This window comes from Chiloscyllium plagiosum, unplaced genomic scaffold (assembly GCF_037043375.1).
Source record: "Chiloscyllium plagiosum isolate Xiang-an unplaced genomic scaffold, Cpla_swu_hap1 HiC_scaffold_7, whole genome shotgun sequence".
NCBI lineage: Eukaryota > Metazoa > Chordata > Chondrichthyes > Orectolobiformes > Hemiscylliidae > Chiloscyllium > Chiloscyllium plagiosum.
The window spans coordinates 2,135,816-2,158,311 of NW_028270145.1; the positions used below are offsets into that span (position 1 = coordinate 2,135,816).

Here is a 22,496-nt window from a genome sequence, read left to right on the forward strand (position 1 = left end):
CAAATACAAAACATTAACTCGGCTTTCTCCCCGTGAATGTCACCAGACCAAAACTGTTTTTGTTTCAGATAGATTTGTAGAGTCATACAGCATGGAATTGGATCCTTTGATCCAACTCCTCCATGCCAATCAAGTTTCCCAAACTGAACTAGTCCCAATTGCCTGCATTTGGCCTATATCCCTGTAAACCTTTTCTATTCATGTACTGTCCAAATGTCTTTTAAATGTTATAACTGTATATACATCTAACACTTCCTCTGGAAGTCATTCCACAAATGAGCAGATAGGGGAAGCCGTACCTAAGTTTTTTGCTTAGGTTTACACTAAGGAAAGGGACCTTGTTGTGAATGAGAACTTTGAGGAGCTGGGATACAGGCTTGAACAGATCAAGATTAATGAAGTTGATGTGCTGGAAATATTGGTAAATATTAAGATTGATAAGTCCCCAGGACCAGACCAGATTTACCCTAGGCTGCTCCAGGAAGCGAGAAAGGAGGTTGTTAAGCCACTGGCGAAGATCTTTGCCTCTTCACTCTCCACGGGAGTCGAACTGGAGGATTGGAAAGAGGCGAATGTTGTTCCTCTTTTCAAGAAGGATAATAGGGAATTCCCTGGCAATTACAGACCAGTCAGTCTTACGTCTGTGGTCAGCAAAGTTTTAGAAAGAATTCTGTGGGATAGGATTTATTAATATTTGGAAAAGCATAGCATAATTAAAGGCAGTCAGCATGGCTTTGTGAGGGGCAGGTCACGCCTCACAAATCTTACTGAGTTCTTCGAGGAGGTGACAAAACAGGTCGCGAAGGTCGAGCAGTGAATGTGGTGTACATGGACTTCAGCAAGGCATTTGATAAGGTTTTCCATGGTAGTTTCATTCATAAAGTCAGGAAGTATGGGATGCAGGGAGATTTGGCTATCTGGATTCAGATTTGGTTGGCTGAGAGAAGGCAGAGAGTGGTTCTAGATGGGAAGAATTCTGCCTGGAGGTCAGTGTTGAGTGGGGTCCCGCAGGCCTCTGTTCTTTGTAGTTTTTATAAATGACTTCGATGGGGGATCCAAGATGGCGGCGACCCAGTAAGACTGAGTCTATAGTGCTCCTCCCAAGACTTGGGCACAGTGGGTCACCTACCCCCTACCAAGCTCACCAAATCATTTATAAATCATTTATAATAGTTTAGTAACTGAATTAGTGGTGTAATATTACATTTAAGCAACTTTATCCTAAGTTAAAATGACTAAAGGGAAGGGAGCCCGCAGCTCTCAGCAAGCAGGAACCCCTCCCCCACACGCTCCAGCTGCAGCAGAGGCGTCCACAGCCGCCCCGGGGGACTTACCTACAGTAACAAGCCTTGCAGAAATGCTTTCCAAGCTTGACTCGAAGATTGATGCCTTTATCGTCGAATCCAGGAATCGTTGGGAGTCGCTCTCGGCCGCGCTGCAGAAGCACGACCGTGAAATTGAAGAAATTCAACGCCGAGTCGGAGGGGCGGAGCTAAAGGCCGCGACCTCGGAGACAACCGCTCAATCGGCCGTGGATCAGGTCCGGACTCTCGAGCAGCGAGTCCGGACCTTGGAAAATCATATTGACGACCTCGATAATCGAGGTCGTCGAAGAAATATTCGTTTGCTGGGCCTTCCCGAGCAGGAAGAGGAAGGCCAGCTTACAGCATTCCTGGAGCAGTGGCTGCCACAACTTTTAAATCTGCAAGCTGGATCAGGCCAGGTAAGGGTGGAATGGGCCTACCGGGTAGCAATACGCGGGCCTGGCTCGAACCAGCGCCCACGCCCGGTCCTGTTCCGGCTGCAGAGCTACAGGGAGAGGCAGATACTCCTAGAAGCCTCTAGAAATCTCGGAAAAGACCCCCAAGCTATGATCTACAAAGGATCCAAGATCATGCTATTTCAGGACTTTTCCCCGGCTCTGGTTCGAAAGAGGAAGGCATTCGACGAGGCGAAGAAGCGTTTAAGGGACTTAAATGTACAGTACTCCTTACGCTACCCAGCGATGTTACGCTTTAACCATGAAGGATCTGTATATAACTTTGGATCACCAGAAAAGGCTAAGGAATTCTTGGACTCTCTTAGATAAACTGTAGGACATAATGGATGTTGGTCTGCCTTCCCCCCCCGTTTTGGTTTATATCCCCTCCCTTTTTTTTTTCTTACCTTATTGCTTAATATTATTATGGGGGGTGGGGAGAGGGATTTGATTTTCTCCCCCCGCCCCCCCCCCCCTTGGAGTTGTTTTCTGTTATTATTTTATGTATATATGAGGGGTGTATGTATATGTGTGTGTGTGTGTGTATGTATGTATATATATATATATGTATGTGTATGTATATATATGTATATATAAGCTGGGGGATTTGGTTAATGTTGGTGGGGGGAGGTGGTTACCTTATTCGATTTTACCTCTGTCTTTAGGAGCGGGGTTGTTTTTCCCTTCGTTATTTTGTATTATCATATTTAATTATTATTTGTTGAACTGGTAATTTTATAGTTATATGTTTATATATGGTATTAACATTACCAAATATACCCAGGTGTTGGTAGGGGTGGGGGTGGGGTGCTCACTGTTAACTCTAGCTTTGTATTATATTTGAATTTTCCTCACTTTATTGAGGAGTGCCTGGGTCAAGGGTGGGGCATTGGTTGGGAGAGGATATGAGGGATTTTTGGAGAGGAAGTGATGCCCCCTGGGAACAAGGGGGAAAGTCTCCACTTAGATACGTTTTATATTTTTTTTATTTAGAAATAGTTTTTTACTGTATTGTTGTGGGTGTATTAAAGAGGGTTTATTTTTGTAAATTTTACATGTTCCATGCTCGGGATGTTCTGGATAGGGTTCCCCCTCCCGAGGGGTCTCGGATTGGCCCAGAGGATTATGGTTGATCAATCGGTTAAGTGGTGCACCTGGAATGTCAAAGGGAGTAATTCGCCACTTAAAAGGAAGAAAATATTATCAAATCTTAAGAAGGAAAGAGTTGATATAGCTCTCCTACAGGAGACGTATCTGTCAGATAAAGAACACTTGAAATTACGACAGGGCGGATTTGATCAGGCCTTTTTTTCTTCTTTTAGCTCAAAAAGCAGGGGAGTTGTTATTCTTGTTCGGAAGAATTTCCCTTTCAAAATCCTAAAGCAGATAAAAGACGAATCTGGACGATATATCTTGATTAAAGCTCTCATAAATGGAGAGGAATATGGGATTTTAAATTTGTACTGCCCCCCGGCACACCCCTTTAAATTTATAACGGAAGCCTTCTCAAAATTGATGGCTTTTGATGCCCGTCATATAATTATAGGGGGAGACTTTAATTGTATTATGGATCCGGAAATAGACAGGATTCCCAAGAGTACTGCAGGAGTATCTCCCAGATCTAGACAATTGATGGATCTGAACAAAGAATTAGGATTAGTAGATGTATGGAGATGTCTTCATCCACAGGGTAGAGATTTTTCTTTCTACTCTAATCCACATAAATGTCATACCAGAATTGATATGTTTTTTGCCCCCTCAATTTTTTTAAATTCCATATCATCCTGTAAAATAGGTAATATAGCAATTTCTGACCACGCTGCTGTATATATGGAAACTAAGGCGAGGAACAGTGGGACATCCCCTCGGCATTGGCGTATGGACCCCTTCTTAATGAAAGATAGTAAATTTGTAAAGTACTTCTCTCAAGAATTTAAAACTTTTTTAGAAATTAATTCAGGTACAGCTAGCAACCCGTCAATGATGTGGGAGACCATCAAAGCTTACACGCGAGGCTTGATCATCTCCTACTCAGCGACCCAGAAGAAATTAAAAGGAGAACAACAGCGTTTGCTTGAAGCCCGCTTAAAAGCGGCTGAAACAGCATACACTGATAGACCCTCTATTATTAAATTGCAAAGGATTACAGCTCTTAGGACAGCTCTAAATACTACACTTACTCAAACGGCTAAGAGGGAAATATTATTTGCAAAGCAAAGATTATATGAATATGGCGACAAACCGGGTAGATACTTAGCATTTCTTGCAAAGAAAAAAAAGGCCCCTCAGACTATTATGTCTATCAAGGAAAGTACGGGTATTTTGACTCATGATCATAAAAAGATTAATGCGACCTTTAGAAAATTCTATTCTGAGTTATATAAATCACAGGATTGTGAAGATAGGGCGAAGAGGATGCAGTCATTTTTTAAAAATTTGACTTTTCCAGACCTAACTCCGGAACAAGTATCGGTCCTAAATGCTCCTCTTACACCCCAAGAAATAGTTGATGCAATTAGGCACCTTCAAAATGGTAAGACGCCGGGCCCAGATGGCTTTCAAGCTGAATTCTATAAAGAATTTACAGAAATACTGGTTGGTCCACTTATGGACATGTATAACTATGCATATAGTCAGGGCTGTCTCCCGCCTTCGCTGAAAGAGGCAAATATCTCTCTTATCCTCAAAAAAGGAAAGGACCCAGAAGAGTGTACATCATACAGACCAATATCCTTGCTAAATGTAGATTTTAAAATCCTCTCTAAAACGTTAGCACTGAGATTAGAAAGGATACTGCCACATATTATAAAGGAGGATCAGACGGGGTTTATTAAGGGCCGTAGATCATCCAATAATGTTAGAAGGGCTCTGAATATGATTCAAGCTTGTCATCAGGGAAAGATACCAGGAGTAGTGGTTTCATTAGACGCGGAAAAGGCATTTGATAGGGTCGAATGGTCATATTTGTTTTACACATTGGAGAGGTTTGGTGTTGGACAGGTGTTTACCAAATGGATCTCAACATTGTATAGTGATCCCAAAGCAGTTGTGGTTACCAATGGATTAGGCTCGGATAGCTTCAGTGTGGGTAGGGGCTGCCGTCAGGGATGTCCCCTCTCGCCATTGTTATTCACGCTAATAATTGAACCACTAGCAGAAGCTATACGAGCTGATCCTAATATAGTGGCCCCAAGGATTGGTACAGGTAAACATAAAATTACCCTTTATGCAGATGATGTTCTTCTATTCCTCAGTAACCCTTTGATGTCCATACCTCGCTTAATCCAAGTTTTTAATACATTTAGTGCATTCTCAGGCTATAAAATTAATTTTTCAAAATCGGAAGCTATGCCAATGGGTGGCCTTGCTGTGATACCCCGCTTAGCGGACGGTTCCCTTTTTCCCTTTCGCTGGTCCCTGGAGGGTTTCTTATATTTAGGCATTTTTATTACCCCAGTATTTGGTCAGTTGTATAAGGCTAATTTTGTGTATTTATTGGAAAGGATAAGGCAGGACCTCCAGCGATGGGGAGACCTGCCAATTTCCTGGCTGGGTAGAATAGCATTAATCAAAATGAATATCCTGCCCCGTCTCCTATATCCTATGAGAATGCTTCCGGTGATGCTGCCGAGGACAGCTTTATGTAAATTATACGGCTGGCTGAGTTCCTTTATCTGGAACCATAGGCGGCCCCTCATTAAGCTGAAGAAGCTACAGCTTCCACAGGCAAGGGGTGGATTGGACTTCCCAGATTTTAGGAAATATCAATTAAGTTCCCTATTAAGTTATATAGCTGATTGGGTCTTGTCTGATCCACAATCAATCTGGTTGGACATCGAGGCTTCTCAAGTAAAATACCCACTTATTAACCTTTTATTCTCAGACAAGAGGAAAATCATTACAGATCACTGTAAAAACCCTATAATACTGAATACAATCAAGGCTTGGAATATAATGCGGCAAAATGAGGGTAATTCACATAAAACATCCCCCTATGCACCGATAGTGGGAGCATGGGGATTCCAACCGGGGTTAACAGATGCCACTTTTAAACTCTGGAGAGCCAGGGGTATCTCATGTCTCGGGGATTTATTTAAAGATGGGGTCCTGATGTCTTTCGGACAGCTGCGTCAGAAATTCGGATTACCCAATGGAGACCTCTTTCGATACTTCCAAATTCGAGATTTTATACAGAAGAAGACTACGTTATTAGATAGTCTTTATAAATCCGATAGAGAATGTAGTGTCCTACGACCAGTGGGGGTATCTTCCGTCAGTAATATTTATCATTTGCTACATGATGAAGTATCGGGAGATATGGATAATCTGCTTAAAACATGGGATCAGGATCTGGGACTAGAAATCTCCACAGAAACGTGGAATGATATCTGGGAAAATGCTAGAAGAATTACTATTTGTAACAGAACCCAGGCTATCCAGCTGAAGATACTTCATAGGGCCCATATAGCACCGGTTCGATTGGCAAAATTTAAGGCAGGAGCATCTCCAATGTGTCCTAAATGCAAAATAGAGGTGGGCACTCTTGTACATTGCTTATGGACCTGTCATAAGATCCGTGGATATTGGACTAAAGTAGCAAGTACCCTGACAGAAATTTTAGGAACGGAAATAAAAATGGACCCCGTATCTCTCCTCTTGGGCTTTTCGAACTTTCCCTCCCTGGACACGTACGGGAAGAGACTATTTTCTATTCTTTCTTTCTGTGCAAGGAAAAATATTTTGATGAACTGGGTGGCGGAGGGCCCCCCTGGACTTTCAAATTGGCACACACTAATTATGGAATGTATTCCCCTTGACTTCCTTACAAATGTGGTGCACCGAAAGACCGAATTATTTTATAAAATATGGCAGCCCTTTTTGAATTACATAAATACAGATATTTCGGCTATCCTAACAAGGGCTTTTATTTAATTGAGACTACAGACCTGGCTGGTCCGCGGCCCCTCGGGGGAGGAATCCCGCACGAATACGGGTTTTATCATATCTGATGTTAACACATCCCGAGCATGTAAGAGACTTAAATATACACCCTGGTTAGTTGTAGGTTAGATTAGTAGATAGTTGAGTTTTGTCTGTTTTTTTTTGTTGTTTTTTTTTTCGGTTTTTTTTGTTGTTTTGTTTTTTTTTTGTCAAATTTTGGCTATTGTATATTTGAGCTAATTGTATATCAATGTTTATATCTGAGAGTTTTGTTTATTTTTGTAAACTTGTAAAAATGTTAAATTTCTAATAAAAATATCTATAAAAAAAAAATAAATGACTTCGATGAGGAGGTTAAGGGATGGGTTAGTACATTTGCAGATGATACAAAGGTTGGAGGTGCCGTTGATAGTATCGAGGGCTGTTGCAGGCTGCAGTGTGACATAGACAGAATGGCAGATGGAGTTCAACCTGGATAACTGCAAAGTGATGCATTTTGGAAGGTCAAACTTGAATGCTGAATATAGGATTAAAGACAGGATTCTTGGCAATGTGGAGGAACAGAGAGATCTTGGTTTTCAAGTGCATAGATCCCTCAAATTTGCCACCCAAGTGGATAGAGTTGTTAAGAAAGCATATGGTGTCTTGGCTTTCATTAACAAGGGGATCAAGTTAAGAGCTGTGAGGTTTTGCTGCAGCTCTACAAGTCTCTGGTGAGACCACACTTGGAATATTGTGTCCAGTTCAGGTCGCCCTATTATAGAAAAAATACAGAGGCTTTGGAGAGGGTTCAAAGAAGGTTTACCAGGATGCTGCATGGACTGGAGGACTTGTCTTATGAAGAGAGGTTGACAAAGCACGGACTTTTTTCTCTGGAGAGAAGGAGGAAGAGAGGTATACAAGATAATGAGAGGCATGGATAGAGTCAATAGCCAAGAGACTTTTCCCCAGACACGAAGGATCATAGTTTTAAGATATTAAGAGAAAGGTATAGAGGGGATGTCAGAGGAAGGTTCTTTACGCAGAGAGTGATGAATGCGTTGCCAGATGTATTGATGGAAGCAGAGTCATTAGGGGCATTTAAGTGACTGCTGGACATGCACATGGATAGCAGTGAATTGAGGGGTGCGTAGGTTAGGTTATTCTATTCTAGATTAGGAATAATCCTTGGCACAACATCATGGGCCAAAGGGCCTGTTCTGTGCTGTACTTTTCAATGTTCTATGTTCTATGAAACACCCTCTATATATAAAAAAATGTAGCCCTCAGGTCTCTTAAATCTTACACCTCTCACTTTGAAAGTATGCCCCCTAGGTTTGAACTCACCCACCATAGGAAAAAGACCTTTGCTATTTGCCTTATCTATACCCCTCATGATTTTATAAACTTCTATAAAGTCATCCCTCAATCTCCTATGCTTTAGTGAGAAAAGTCCATTCCTATCCAGCCTCTCTTTATAACTCAAACCCTCCAGTTCCAGCAACATTCTGGTAAATCATTTCTGAATCCTCTCCAATTTGATAATGTCCTTTCCATAGCAGGGCAACTAGAACTGTACACAATACTCCAAAAGTGGTCTCACCAAAGTTCTACACAACCACAACATAACATCCCTACCTCTTTACTCAGTGGTCTAAGCAATGAAGGCAATTATGTTAAACCCCTTCTTAATCACCTTGTCTACCTGTGGTGCAACTTTCACAGAACTATATACCTGAACCCCCAGGTCTCTCTGCTGAAGAACGCTATCCAGGGCCCTACCATTAAATGTATAAATCTTGCCTTTATTCGTTCCACCAATATGCAATAACCTGCATTTATCCAAATTAAACTCCATCTGCCACTCCTCAGCTCATTGGCTCAATTAATAAAGATGCCTTTGTACTCATTTATATAACCTTCTTCACTGATGACTATAACCTCCAATTTTGGTGTCATCTGCAAATTTACTAACTATGCCTCCTAAATTCCCTTCCAAATCATTTTTGTAAATAACAAACCAACAGTGGATCCAGCACCAATTCCTGTTCTCCAGCATCTGCAGTTCTTTGTTTCATTTATCATATCTACCTTGTAAAGCCTGTTTAGGATTATACTTACAGAACAACCTTAATTATTTGAACAAGACGGGCATGGGATATTTTGTTTGGATACTTGATCATTCGGATAATTGATCTGATTCTAAACAAGCCAGTAATTTGAGTGCCAGTTATCCGAACATGCCTCAGTTATCCGGCAATGCACACCATAATGCCATTTAACTGAATGCTGAGTTGCCTAATGCCACTTTTACAGGACCATGAGATCTTGTTCGGATAATCCGAAATTCAGATAATTGACGTACCGATATCAGGGTTGCACTGTAGTTCAATCAAGCCACATCTCACTCTTCTAAACTCAAGTGAAAACAAGCCTAGTCTGTCCAATGTTTCCTTATATGACAAGCTGCTTATTCCAGGGATAAATCTAGTAAAACTTCTCCAAATCACCTCCAACAAATGTGCACCCTTCCTTAAAAAAGAGACCAAAGCTGCACATATAACATCCCACCATCCTTACTTTATGTTCAGCTCCCACATCAGAAATGGAGTTGAACCTGCACTGCAGTCATTATTCTGAATCACCTGCTAGGCATCTAGCCAACATAAATATATATATACAATAATACCTTTGTTGTCTTTTCCATTACTTCTTTTAACATAGTGAATATAATCCCATTCTGATTAAAGATGTATCCTTTCTAGGTATGAACTATTTATCATTTAGCTGTTCCTTTCAATAGTTAGTACATTTTTATAACCTTTGACATCACTTTCATGTGTGTTGTCCATCTTGCTGGCTTCTCCAATAACTACTCAGTCAAATACCTGATGCCAGACAGGCATCTGATACCTGACAATCACCTGATGAAGGAGCGTCGCTCCGAAAGCTAGTGTGTTTCCAATTAAACCTGTTGGACTATAACCTGGTGTTGTGTGATTTTTAACTTAGTCAAGTAAACTATTCATTATTTCTGCTATGTAACTGTTATTAACTTGACCCTTAATAGCACTGGCATTAATCTCATTTTTTTTTCTTTTGTCATTTATGACTATACTAGCAGAATTTGAGGGAGCTGAATAAATGACAGGCAATAATCCTTTACTTGCTGAAACCTTACACCTATTTTCTGATTTCAATGAAAGGCTTTTTACAGAACTGGTGAAGGGATTCTTCACTGAACTTACAGTGACAATGACCTTTCACTGCTTTGGACACAATTTGAACGATGCTGGCATCTATTGAGTTTGGTATATACTTCCCAGCTGTCAAAAATCTGTTCAGTATGAAAGTGCTTTACATTGGATGTCAGATAAGGAAAGAAATAAACAGCAGCAACAATACTATTAGCATCAACAGCAGTACCAAGAACAGGAGCAGCAATCTAGTTCTCATCAGGTTAGAAGCCAACCTTTAGAGTAGTCAGAGAGGGGAGGGTGTGACTGCAAGTAAGGCTGGTATGGGGCTCCAGCAGGTTGTGATAAAGGACCCTCAATCCTTGGATTTGCCCATTCAGGAATGAGGTGCATGCTACCTTTGTGAATGAAAACATTAAACAGACTATGAAACCATGGTACAGGATCCTCAAATGAAGGAGTGAAAAGCCACATAGTAGAGAAAGAGGATGGTACAGTAGAACAGATACTGTTCTCCACCTCATCAAGAGAATTGTAAAATCCCTATGGTGCAGAAGGGAGCTATTAAGTCCATCCAATCTGCACAGATCGTCTAAACAGCATCCCACCCAGACCCGACCCTATTCCCATTACCCCACATTAACCGTGACTAATCCACGTAGCCTGCACTTTCCTGGACACATGGGCAATTTAGCATAACCAATCCACCTTATCTGTACATGGACTGTGAGAGGAAACCAGAGTACCTGGCAGAAACCCACATAGACACAGAGAGAATGTACAAACTCCACACTGGTCACCAAGGCTGGAATCAAACCCAGGTTCCTGGTACTGTGAAGCAGCAGTGCTAACCAGTGTACCACCATACCACCCCGGGAGGTACAAAGATTGTGTTGTCAGAGTTCAGAACATTATCTCATAGTTGAAATAGGAAGCGGAAGATCCAATTGTAAGTCATAAATGACAAAAGTAAAGCTTAAAGTAATGTTGTGCTGAGAAAATTTGAGAAGTTAGTGTCCAAATTGAAATACAGACCCTCAAAAATAATAATTGTTAACTGACCTATCTGCCAGTTAACATAGGATCAAGCAAATCTGAAACTTAAATGCTAGGTTCAAAGAGTGGTGTGAGAAGAATGGGTTTTGATTCATGGAAAATTGGAATCAGTTATCAGGAAATTCTTCCTTTGAGACAGGCCTGAGTTAAACCAGACTGGGATCAGTATCCAGGAAAATCATATAACTAGGTTTGTGAATAGGTTGTGAACACAGACCTCTCACTATCACATATAACATCTCCCCTCACTCAATGTTACTAACTCAATCCTCCCACACCATCAGCACAATACTACCTAGTCATTCACTCAGGTTACTTAGTCACCTATCTCTCACCTGCACTTACAGCTGTGCTAAACACTTCCATCTCAATCAATTCCATCTTGTCTCATTCTAATGGAAAAAGGCCCAAATAGGGCAGAAAAAGACAAGACAGGCAGTGCTGACATTCAGCTCCTCATTCCCTATGAGGAAAGGAAGTTGGCCCTGACCATTCCAAGCAGCCAATTGACCATATCCAAGCCTCTGGACTAATATTGGAGGCTAACCTCCAGTAAATGTGCTGAGACGCCTTTAGTGAAGGGTTTCTCTCTCTTGACTGAGTAGCATTCCCCTTAGTCTTAGAGAAGTGACCATTTGTTTGATGTACAAGCAATGTGCTCACCACATACGCTGCAGCATTTGGTGCTGGTGTGCGATTGACATAGCATGATATCATGCAGCAACATTGCCACTTCCTTGATTGATGGCTACTGACAATCATGACGAGTTGTCTGGCTTTGTGTCTGTATTAAAAGGCACTTCAATACGGGAGTACCTTGAGGCTTTAAGCTCTGATTGAGTGGGCAAAGGATATAAAAAGGCAAGGCGTGACAAGACAAACCAAGCCAGAAAGGCTTTGAGTAGGTGCAACGTGAGTGAGTACTAAGAGAGCAAGTGACCATTTTTGACGTGTAACCTGGTTTAATTCATGAGATGTATGGCAATCCCTATGTGCAAAGTGTCCTTGCAGAACATTCCAATGAAAGGGGCCAGAGTGATGCAAAGTGCAACATTGACATGCATAATTCTATTGTAAGTGGATCAAGATCTCTAATGAGAGAATGGCCCAATGGTCCTATGGGACTACAGCTACTTTATCTTTGTATTACCTAACCTAGGAGTATGATTGCTTACTGAAACAGTGTCCAGGTAATTATCCTCACTCCAATACTCCACAATGTGTGCAAATCAGACAGCAGCACAGCAACTCTGAACCAAACTTGCTCAAGCTAAAGACACAGCCAATATGATTTGGGGGACTGCAATAAATATGTTGCAGTCATGCCATACCATGATTGTATAACTTCATTGATTTAACTAGTCAGTTAATTATTGAAATAACTCCACAAGATAGATATGCTGACACCAAGTCCCATTTATTTGCATGTGCATAGTACAGGGCAGTGACCCAGCTACCACAGAACCAACTCCGAGAGTGAGCAGAACCCCTGATACTCCTGTTTATTTTTTTTTTATTATTATTTTTTTCTTTTTTATTAACCCCCAAACTACCACCTAAGTGCGGTAGTGCTTTTTTTTCCCCAGCACCCATGGTGTGTGTGTGCAGGTGTGAGACACAGTGAAAGACACAAAGTGCATGAATCTTTATTCAATTTCCACCACCAGGAAGATAGGAAAACACCCGGGTGGCCAGTGACAAACACTGCCCTTCACATCAAAGGGCAGTGCTGTGTGATCAAAACAGTGAAGGGGAGGATAGGGACTAAATCAAAATAGAGTTGGAGGGAGAAATGATGCACTCCACTCCCTGCGGCGCCCACCTCTCCCTGAACAACTCCAGGGTGTTGGTCGACATCGCGTGCTCCTTCTCCAAGGACACCCGGGCTCTAATACTCCTGTTTATTTTTTAAATTTTTTTTTCTCTTTTTTAACCCCGACACTACCACCTAAGTGCGGTAGTGCTTATTTTATCCCCAGCACCCATGGTGTGTGTGTGCAGGTGTGAGACACAGTGAAAGACACAAAGTGCACACAAATTTTTATTCAAATTCCACCACCAGGAAGATAGGAAAACACCCGGGTGGCCAGTGACAAACACTGCTCTTCACATCAAGGGGCAGTGCTGTGTGTTCAAAACAGTGAGGGGGAGGGTAGGGACTAAATCAAAATAGAGTTGGAGGGAGAAATGATGCACTCCACTCCCTGCGGCGCCCACCTCTCCCTGAACAACTCCAGGGTGTTGGTCGACACCGCGTGCTCCTTCTCCAAGGATACCCGGGCTCTAATACTCCTGTTTATATATATATATATATTTATTTTTTTTAACACTACCACCTAAGTGCGGTAGTGCTTATTTTATCCCCAGCACCCATGGTGTGTGTGTGCAGGTGTGAGACACAGTGGAAGACACAAAGTGCACGAATCTTTATTCAAATTCCACCACCAGGAAGATAGGAAAACACCCGGGTGGCCAGTGGCAAGCACTGCCCTTCACATCAAGGGACAGTGCTGTGTGATCAAAACAGTGAAGGGGAGGGTAGGGACTAAATCAAAATAGAATTGGAGGGAGAAATGATGCACTCCACTCCCTGCGGCGCCCACCTCTCCCTGAACAACTCCAGGGTGTTGTTCGACACCGCGTGCTCCTTCTCCAAGGACACCTGGGCTCTCATACTCCTGTTTATTTTATTTTATTTTATTTTATTTTTTTCTTATTTTATCCCCAGCACCCATGGTGCGTGTGCGCAGGTGTGAGACACAGTGAAAGACACAAAGTGCACGAATCTTTATTCAATTTCCACCACCAGGAAGATAGGAAAACACCCGGGTGGCCAGTGACAAGCACTGCCCTTCACATCAAGGGACAGTGCTGTGTGATCAAAACAGTGAAGGGGAGGGTAGGGACTAAATCAAAATAGAGTTGGAGGGAGAAATGATGCACTCCACTCCCTGCGGCACCCACCTCTCCCTGAACAACTCCAGGATGTTGGTCGACACCGCGTGCTCCTTCTCCAAGGACACCCGGGCTCTAATACTCCTGTTTATATCTGTCAGCCAGGACTCCCTGATTGGACTACCTGCTGACCTCATTTAAATTACTACGGGTATTAACTTATTTAAAACAATAGCAAGTTATAGTCGAACAATCAGCAGGTACTGAAAAATGAAATAAAGTGTACTTTCAAAAATTCCCTCCAATTTTGAATTCATAACTGTATCAAATTTCTCACATAGTATGCAGTTCATGAAGAACACTGTCCTTAGATCACTTTATGCTTCCTCACTTTCAAACCTTTGTAGCTTAGAAGTCTACTTCAGGTTATAGAGGTAGACAAGAGCAAGGCTAAAGGGTGATTTGAAAAAAGGATGAATTTTAAAAAATTATTGCATGCCCTAACCAGAGCAAGTAGAATCATAGAGTACCCAGAAACAGGCCATTTGATCCAAAAGGTCCATGCCAACCCCCTGAGGAGTATCCCACCCAGACCCATTCCCCTCCCCCATTACTCTACATTTACCCCTGATCAATGCAGAAAATCTGTTGCTGGAAAAGCGCAGCAGGTCAGGCAGTATCCAAGGAGCAGGAGAATCGACGTTTCGGGCATGAGCCCTTCTTCAGGAATGAGCCCTTTCCTGAAGAAGGGCTCAGGCCCGAAACGTCGATTGATTCCTGAAGAAGGGCTCATGCCCGAAACGTCGATTCTCCTGCTCCTTGGATTCTGCCTGACCTGCTGCGCTTTTCCAGCAACACATTTTCAGCTCTGATCTCCAGCATCTGCAGTCCTCACTTTCTCCTCCCTGATCAATGCATCCAAACTACACAACCCCTGAACACTATGGGCAATTTAGCATGGCCAATTCACCTACCTGCACATCTTTGGATTGTGAGAGGAAACCCACATGGACAAGGGGAGAATATGCAAACTCCACATGGACGGTCACCCAAAGCTGGAATTGAACCCAGGTCTCTGATAGTGTGAGACAACAGTGCTAACCACTGAGCCACTGAGTTCTTATAGTTCAGAATTGATAGGAAAGTGGGATTTGCGCAAGTTCAGACAGAGGTAGCAGGGTTTTGGATGAGCTTAAGTTTCTGGAAACTCACCAGAACAGTGTTTACCTAGTCAACTCTAGAAGCGTGGATGAACATAGGAACACCCTACCTAGCAATTTTATGATAGTGCTTTCACCACATTGGCTGCAGTCATTCAAGAAAAGAATGATGGGCAATTACAGATAGGCAATTAATCCTAGCATTGGGAGAAAATCCTACATCCCGCAAGGGAATGAAAATGCCTTTCTCATCATTGCAAGGTTTGAACTGATAAGCAAGTTTTGATTATAGCGTACAAGATGCAAGCCACTACTATTCTGCAATTATTGTTTCAGGTATTTGAAATAGAGATTCGAGAGCAAGCAGCAACAGCTTTTTGGGCATTAGCAGGCCAGACACTGACACAACGAAAGAAGATGGCCAAGGATATTGGTTATAGTTTGGTCATTGATCTTTTGTTATCATCATCTGATAAAATGCACAATGTTGGTAAGTTTCCATTTTCTAGTAAGTTTAATCTTTTCACAGATTAGAAAATGTAACACTAAGAATGCATTGATAACATAAATTCAAATTCAGCATATGCACAGTCTTGAGTCTACTGAGGCACCAATGTATGGTGCAACAGTAACTTGGATGACATTTTTATTCTCCATATAAATGAGTTCAAGCCTCAATCCTGTTCACTAGGGAAAGAGGTTAGATCCAACTGTTTTCATGGAGTTAACCACCACTTCTAAGCTGACAAGAATGGTTTCCAATCATAAAGCTATTTGCAAAATTGTTGGCTGATTTCATCAAACTCCTTGACGGTGACTGCACATTTGTCTGGCAGATGTGCCAGTGCACCAAATATTTGAGTGTCCATAGCCATCATAAATTTACTAGAGCAATTCCATAAAGTTCGTACCTGCATTCCCCTGTAACAGTATTTATGTTCAACCTTGGGTTCTGGTACATGCACTATGCACTCCTCCATAACTATGTGTCACTCTTACCCATTTTCACTGCATCTAAAGCAAGGGCTGTGTCACTATCTGAGTTCCTGGGGGCAAGTGTGAGAATAAGTAACAGTATTTATTTTTCGTCTTTTCATTGTGACCTGTACAAGGATGGATTGCACCTAAATTGGAAGGGGACTAATATACTGGCAGGGAGATTTACTACAGCTGCTCGGGAGGATTTAAACTAGTAAGGTTGCAGGGGGGAGGGGGGACCCGGGGAGATAGTGAGGAAAGAGATCAATCTGAGACTGGTACAGTTGAGAACAGAAGCAAGTCGAACAGTCAGGGCAAGCAGGGACAAGGGAGGACTAATAAATTAAACTGCATTTATTTCAATGCAAGGGGCCAAACAAGGAAGGCAGGTGATCTCAGGGCATGGTTAGGAACATGGGACTGGAATATCATAGCAATTACAGAAACATGGCTCAGGGATGGGCAGGCCTGGCAGCTTAATGTTCCAGGATACAAATGATACAGAAAGGATAGAAAGAGAGGCAAGAGAGGAAAGGGAGTGGCATTTTTGATAAGGGATAGCATTACAGCTGTGCTGAGGGAGGATATTCCCGGAAATACATCCAGGGAACTGAGAAATAAGAAAGGGATGATAACCTTACTGGGATTGTATTATAGACCCCCTAATAGTCAGAGGGAAATTGAGAAACAAATTTATAAGGAGATCTCAGCTATCTGTAAGAATAATAAGGTGGTTATGGTAGGGGATTTTAACTTTCCAAACATAGACTGGGACTGCCACAGTGTTAAGGATCGAGTTGGAAAGGAATTTGTTAAGTGTGTACAAGACAATTTTCTGATTCAGTATGTGGATGTACCTACTAGAGAAGGTGCAAAACTTGACCTACTCTTGGGAAATTAGGCAGAGCAGGTGACTGAGGTGTTAGTGGGGGAGCACTTTGCAACCAGCAACCATAACTCTATTAGATTTAAAATAATGATGGAAAAGGATAGACCAGATCTAAAAGTTGAAGTTCTAAATGGGAGAAAGGCCAACTTTGACGGTATTAGGCAAGAACTTTTGAAAGCTGACTGGGGGCAGATGTTTGCAGGTAAAGGGACGGCTGGAAAATGGGAAGCCTTCAGGAATAAGATAACAAGAATCCAGAGAAAGTATATTCCTGTTAGGGTGAAAGGAAAGGCTGGTAGTATAGGGAATGCTGGATGACTAAAGAAATTGAGGGTTTGGTTAAGAAAAAGAAAGAAGCATATGTAAGGTCGAATATGTAAGGATAGATCGAATGAATCCTTAGAAGAGTATAAAAGAAATAGGAGTATACTTAAGAGAGAAATCAGGGGGGCAAAAAGGGGACATGAGATAGCTTTGGCAAATAGAATTAAGGATAATCCAAAGAGTTTTTACAAATACATTAAGGACAAAAGGGTAACTAGGGAGAGAATAGGGCTCCTCAAAGATCAGCAAGTCGGCCTTTGTGTGAAGCCACAGAAAATGGGAGATATTAAATGAGCATTTTGCATCAGTATTTACTGTGGAAAAGGATATGGAAGATATAGACTGTAGAGAAATAGATGGTGACATCTTGCAAAATGTCAGAGGAGGAAGTGCTGGATGTCTTGAAATGCATAAAGGTGGATAAATCCCCAGGACCTGATCAGGTGTACGCTAGAACTTTGTGGGAAGCTAGAGAAGTGATTGCTGGGCCTCTTGCTGAGATTTTTGTATCATAGATTGAGGTGCCGGAAGACTGGAGGTTGGCTAACGTGGTGCCACTGTTTAAGAAGGATGGTAAGGACAAGCCAGGGAACTATAGACCAGTGAGCCTGACGTCGGTGGTGGGCAAGCTGTTGGAGGGAATCCTGAGGGTCAGGATGTACATGTATTTGGAAAGGCAAGAACTAATTAAGGATAGTCAACATGGCTTTGTGCGTGGGAAATCATGTCTCACAAACTTGATTGAGTTTTTTGAAGAAGTAACAAAGAGGATTGATGAGGGGAGAGCATTAGATGTGATCTATATGGACTTCAGTAAGGCGTTCGACAAGGTTCCCCATGGGAGACTGATTAGCAAGGTTAGATCTCAAAGAATACAGGGAGAACTAACCATTTGGATACAGAACTGGCTCAAAGGTAGAAGACAGAGGGTGGTGGTGGAGGGTTGTTTTTCAGACTGGAGGCCTGTGACCAGTGGAGTGCCACAACGATTGGTGCTGGGTCCTCTACTTTTTGTCATTTACATAAATGATTTGGATGCAAGCATAAAAGGTACAGTTAGTAAGTTTGCAGATGACACCAAAATTGGAGGTGTAGTGGACAGCGAAGAGGGTTAACTCAGATTACAACAGGATCTGGACCAGATGGGCCAATGGGCTGAGAAGTGGCAGATGGAGTTTAATTCAGATAAATGTGAGGTGCTGCATTTTGCGAAATCAAATCTTAGCAGGACTTATACACTTAATGGTAAGGTCCTAGGGAGTGTTGCTGAACAAAGAGACTTTGGAGTGCAGGTTCATAGCTCCTTGAAAGTGGAGTTGCAGATAGAGAGGATAGTGAAGAAAGTGTTTGGTATGCTTTCCTTTATTGGTCAAAGAATTGAATACAGGAGTTGGGAGGTCATGTTGCGGTTGTACAGGACATTGATTAGGCAACTGTTGGAATATTGCATGCAGTTCTGGTCTCCTTCCTATCAGAAAGATGTTGTGAAACTTGAAAGGGTTCAGAAAAGATTTACAAGGATGTTGCCAGGGTTGGAGGCTTTGAGCTATAGAGAGACACTGAACAAGCTGGGGCTGTTTTCCCTGGAGCATCGGAGGCTGAGGGTTGACCTTATACAGGTTTACAAAATTATGAAGGGTATGGATAGGGTAAATAGGCAAAGTCTTTTCCCTGGTGTCGGGTAGTCCAGAACTAGAGGACATAGGTTTAGGGTGAGAGGGGAAAGATATAAAAGAGACCTAAGGGGCAACATTTTCATGCAGAGCGTGGTATATGTATGGAATGAGCTGCCAGAGGAAGTAGTGGAGGCTGGTACAATTGCACCATTTAAGAGGCATTTTGGTGGGTATATGAATAGGAAGGGTTTGGAGGGATATGGGCCGGGTGCTAGCAGGTGGGACTAGATTGGGTTAGGATATCTGGTCGGCATGGACGGGTTGGATGGAAGGGTCTGTTTCCATGCTGTACACCTCTATGGTTTTATGACTCAATTACTGTCTTGGTGTTCTCTTAGATCATGGGCAAGATTCCCCAAGTTGTTAAGGTTTCAAAATGTCAAGCTCCCAGCTGAAGAGAGATGAGGCTATCCATCCTTAGTTACCTATCCTCTCAGTTGGTTACAACAAGTTTAATTTTAATGTACAAAAGAATTACCATGTGTTCTTCCAAACCAAACAAATGTATCATTTAAAACAAGCAATTCGAAGGAGCCACCTTTCTTGAGCTGACAAAAAAGTGCATTTTTTAGTTTTTTGAAATCGGTGAACAAATAATAACAGAACACACATTCACATAGATTAGAAAAGTGCATTTAAAATGTTGTTTGTGAAGAATAAGTGAAGGAATGTTGCTGCTGTTGCAGTGATTTTTATCAGTATGATTGATGTTAGTAATTGAATGGTGGATTGTGACATTCTTGTTTTGCAGGTCAACTGAAATTCTTCTGTCCTGGTTTCTTTTAAGAGTGGTTGGCTGTCAGCGTACAGAGTGATGGATTATCTTTTCCTCTTTCCCATGTTTAATGGCTATTCTCAAAGCTGTGGCCTTCCTAACATAGTAGTCCACACACTGGATATCAGGCCCCTAATGCACACACAAAAACTGCACTGGTTTTCAACCCATATTCTGTAATTTCTTAAAAGTAGAAGACTCAAAACATGTCTCTTGCAGACTATATTTCTTTTTCATCATGTTCACAGTTCTGAGATAACCCCCAGGAGATAGATTACAGTTCAATTTGCAGTGCATTTTCTCCCTTCCAAACTGTTTTTGGCACTCACAGGTATGACATTCTCTCCAGACAGTCACTGGATTTACTTCTGCACTAATTTTGGTTGTATCAATCCTCTTTTTAAAAACACATGTTTTAATTCAAAGCTCAGATAAATGATCTGGGGCTATGATCCATAACCATGACAGTTAACATTTTGTCTCAAAAAATAATCAAATGGTATTTGCTTTTGGTTTGTATTTTTCAATTACATCAGCGTATATAGAAATTAAGTATTTTTCCCAGTGGGATGTTCAAGTGAAAGAAATTTTACTGTTGTAATATCAAATATTTAAAGTGAAACTTATTGTTCATTTATTCAGCTTGCCAGGCACTAATTGCACTGAGTGAGTGTAACAAAGAACAACAAGACAATATTTGTGCGAAAAATGGAATTTCCCCTTTGGTACGACTTTTACGAAGCTCTACAATATCTTTGCGTACATTGTTGAGTGCCATTGCAGCACTGGGTACTATGTGTGTTGGTTAGTATTATATCATATTATTTAAAGTTATTTGAAGGCAGTTTAAGAGATGTACATGCAGAATAATGACAAATCAATCTTGTCTGAAAATTCCACTTCCTTTAATAGTGATTCTAACAAGGTCAACCAAGCAGACCTCATAGAACATGAGTTCCCTGATTGGGGCTGTTAACCTCGTCCAGTCAGGGAGCCATGGCTGACCAATATAAACAGGAACGTCAGAGATTCTATTCACTCTGAGAGCTGCTATGAGGAAGCTACAGCAGTGTCATGTACAATGCATGTGTAAATAAAGGGTGATTTGAGACAGGACACCTGCCTCTGTGGAGTTATTTCAACTTTAACTTCAAGTTTTCTCACTTCCCTTTCTGGAATGTTTTCCTCCATAGTAGAGTACTCTTCCATAAGTGGATGACCTTCTGATACCACATCAAGTCCATATTGTTTTCTCAGATTTAAACAATAAGGATCTGACATCACTCAATTTGTAAATCAAAATGTGGAGAATTGTTTTCAAAAGCATGGTTTTAGCAAAAACACTGAAATATTCAACTACATAAGAACATAAGAAATAAAAGCAGGAGTAAGCCATTTGCCTCTTGAGCCTGCTCTGCCATTCAAGAACACCATGGCTGACCTCTTTGTGAACCCAGCTCCCCCCACATACCCGCCCACTCACCATAACACTTAATTCCTTTACTGTTCAAAAATCTATTTTTGCTTTTAAAATATTCAACAAGTTACCTCAACTGCTTCACTGGGCAGGGAATCCCAAAGGCTCACAACCCTTTGCATGAAGAAGTTTCTCCTCAACTTAGCCCAAAATCTGCTCTGCCTTATTTTGAGGCTTTGACCCCTAGTTCTAGTTTCACCTCCTAGAAAACAATGGAAACAATTTCTTTGCCTCTATCCTATCTATTCCCATCATAGTTTTACATGTTTCTATAAGATCTCCCTTCATTCTTCTAAATTCCAATGAGTATAATCCCAGTCCACTCAATTTCTCCTCCTAAGGCCACTCCCTCAATTCCAGAATCAACCGAGTGAACCTCCTTTGCACCCCCTCCAGTGCCTGTGCATCCTTACTCAAGTAAGAAGACTAAAACTGTATGCACTAGAGTGTGGTAAAGGCAGATTGAATTATGGTTTTCAAAGGAAACATGGCTAATTAGAGTCATAGAGGTGTACAGCATGGAAACAGACTCTTTGGTCAAACCTGTGCATGCCGACCGGATATCCCAACCGAATCTAGTCCCACCTGCCAGCACCCGGCCCATATCCCTCCAAACCCTTCCTATTCATATACCCATCCAAATGCCTCTTAAATGTTGCAATTGTACCAGCCTCCACCACATCCTCTGGCAGCTCATTCCATACATATACCACCCTCTGAATGAAAAAGTTGTCCCTTAGGTCTCTTTTATATCTTTCACCTCTCACCCTAAACCTATGCACTCTAGTTCTGGACTCCCCAACCCCAGGGAAATAGACTTTGTCTATTTACCCTATCCATGACCCTCATAATTTTGTAAACCTGTATAAGGTCAACCCTCAGCCTCCGACGCTCCAGGGAAAACAGCCCCAGCCTGTTCAGCCTCTCCCTGTAGCTTAATTCCTCCAACCATTGCAACATCCTTGTAAATCTTTTCTGAACCCTTTCAAGTTTCACAACATCTTTCCGATAGGGAGGGGACCAGAATTGCACACAATATTCCAACAGTGGCGTAACCAGTGTCCTGTACAGCTGCAACATGACCTCCCAACTCCTGTACTCAATACTCTGACCAATAAAGGAAAGCATATCAAACGCTGCCTTCACTATCCTATCTACCTGTGACTCCACTTTCAAGGAGCTATGAACCTGCACTCCAAGGTCTCTTTGTTCAGCAACACTCCCTAGGACCTTACCATTAAGTGTATAAGTCCTGCTAAGATTTGATTTCCCAAAATGCAGCACCTCACATTTATCTGAATTAAACTCCATCTGCCGCTTCTCTGCCCATTGGCCCATCTGGTTCAGATCCTGTTGTAATCTGAGTTAACCCTCTTCGCTTTCCACTACA

General features: G+C 41.9%; 1 protein-coding gene across 1 annotated transcript in view; it reads left to right on the top strand.

Annotated features, from left to right (window-relative positions):
- ankar (ankyrin and armadillo repeat containing) overlaps positions 1 to 22,496 on the top strand; it is a 162,687-nt gene that overhangs the window by 100,689 nt on the left and 39,502 nt on the right. Inside the window, exons 15-16 of the mRNA XM_087988641.1 lie at positions 15,324 to 15,477; positions 20,272 to 20,433. Coding sequence (XP_087844767.1) covers positions 15,324 to 15,477; positions 20,272 to 20,433 — 316 coding nt within the window. The remainder of the gene's footprint in view (positions 1 to 15,323; positions 15,478 to 20,271; positions 20,434 to 22,496) is intronic.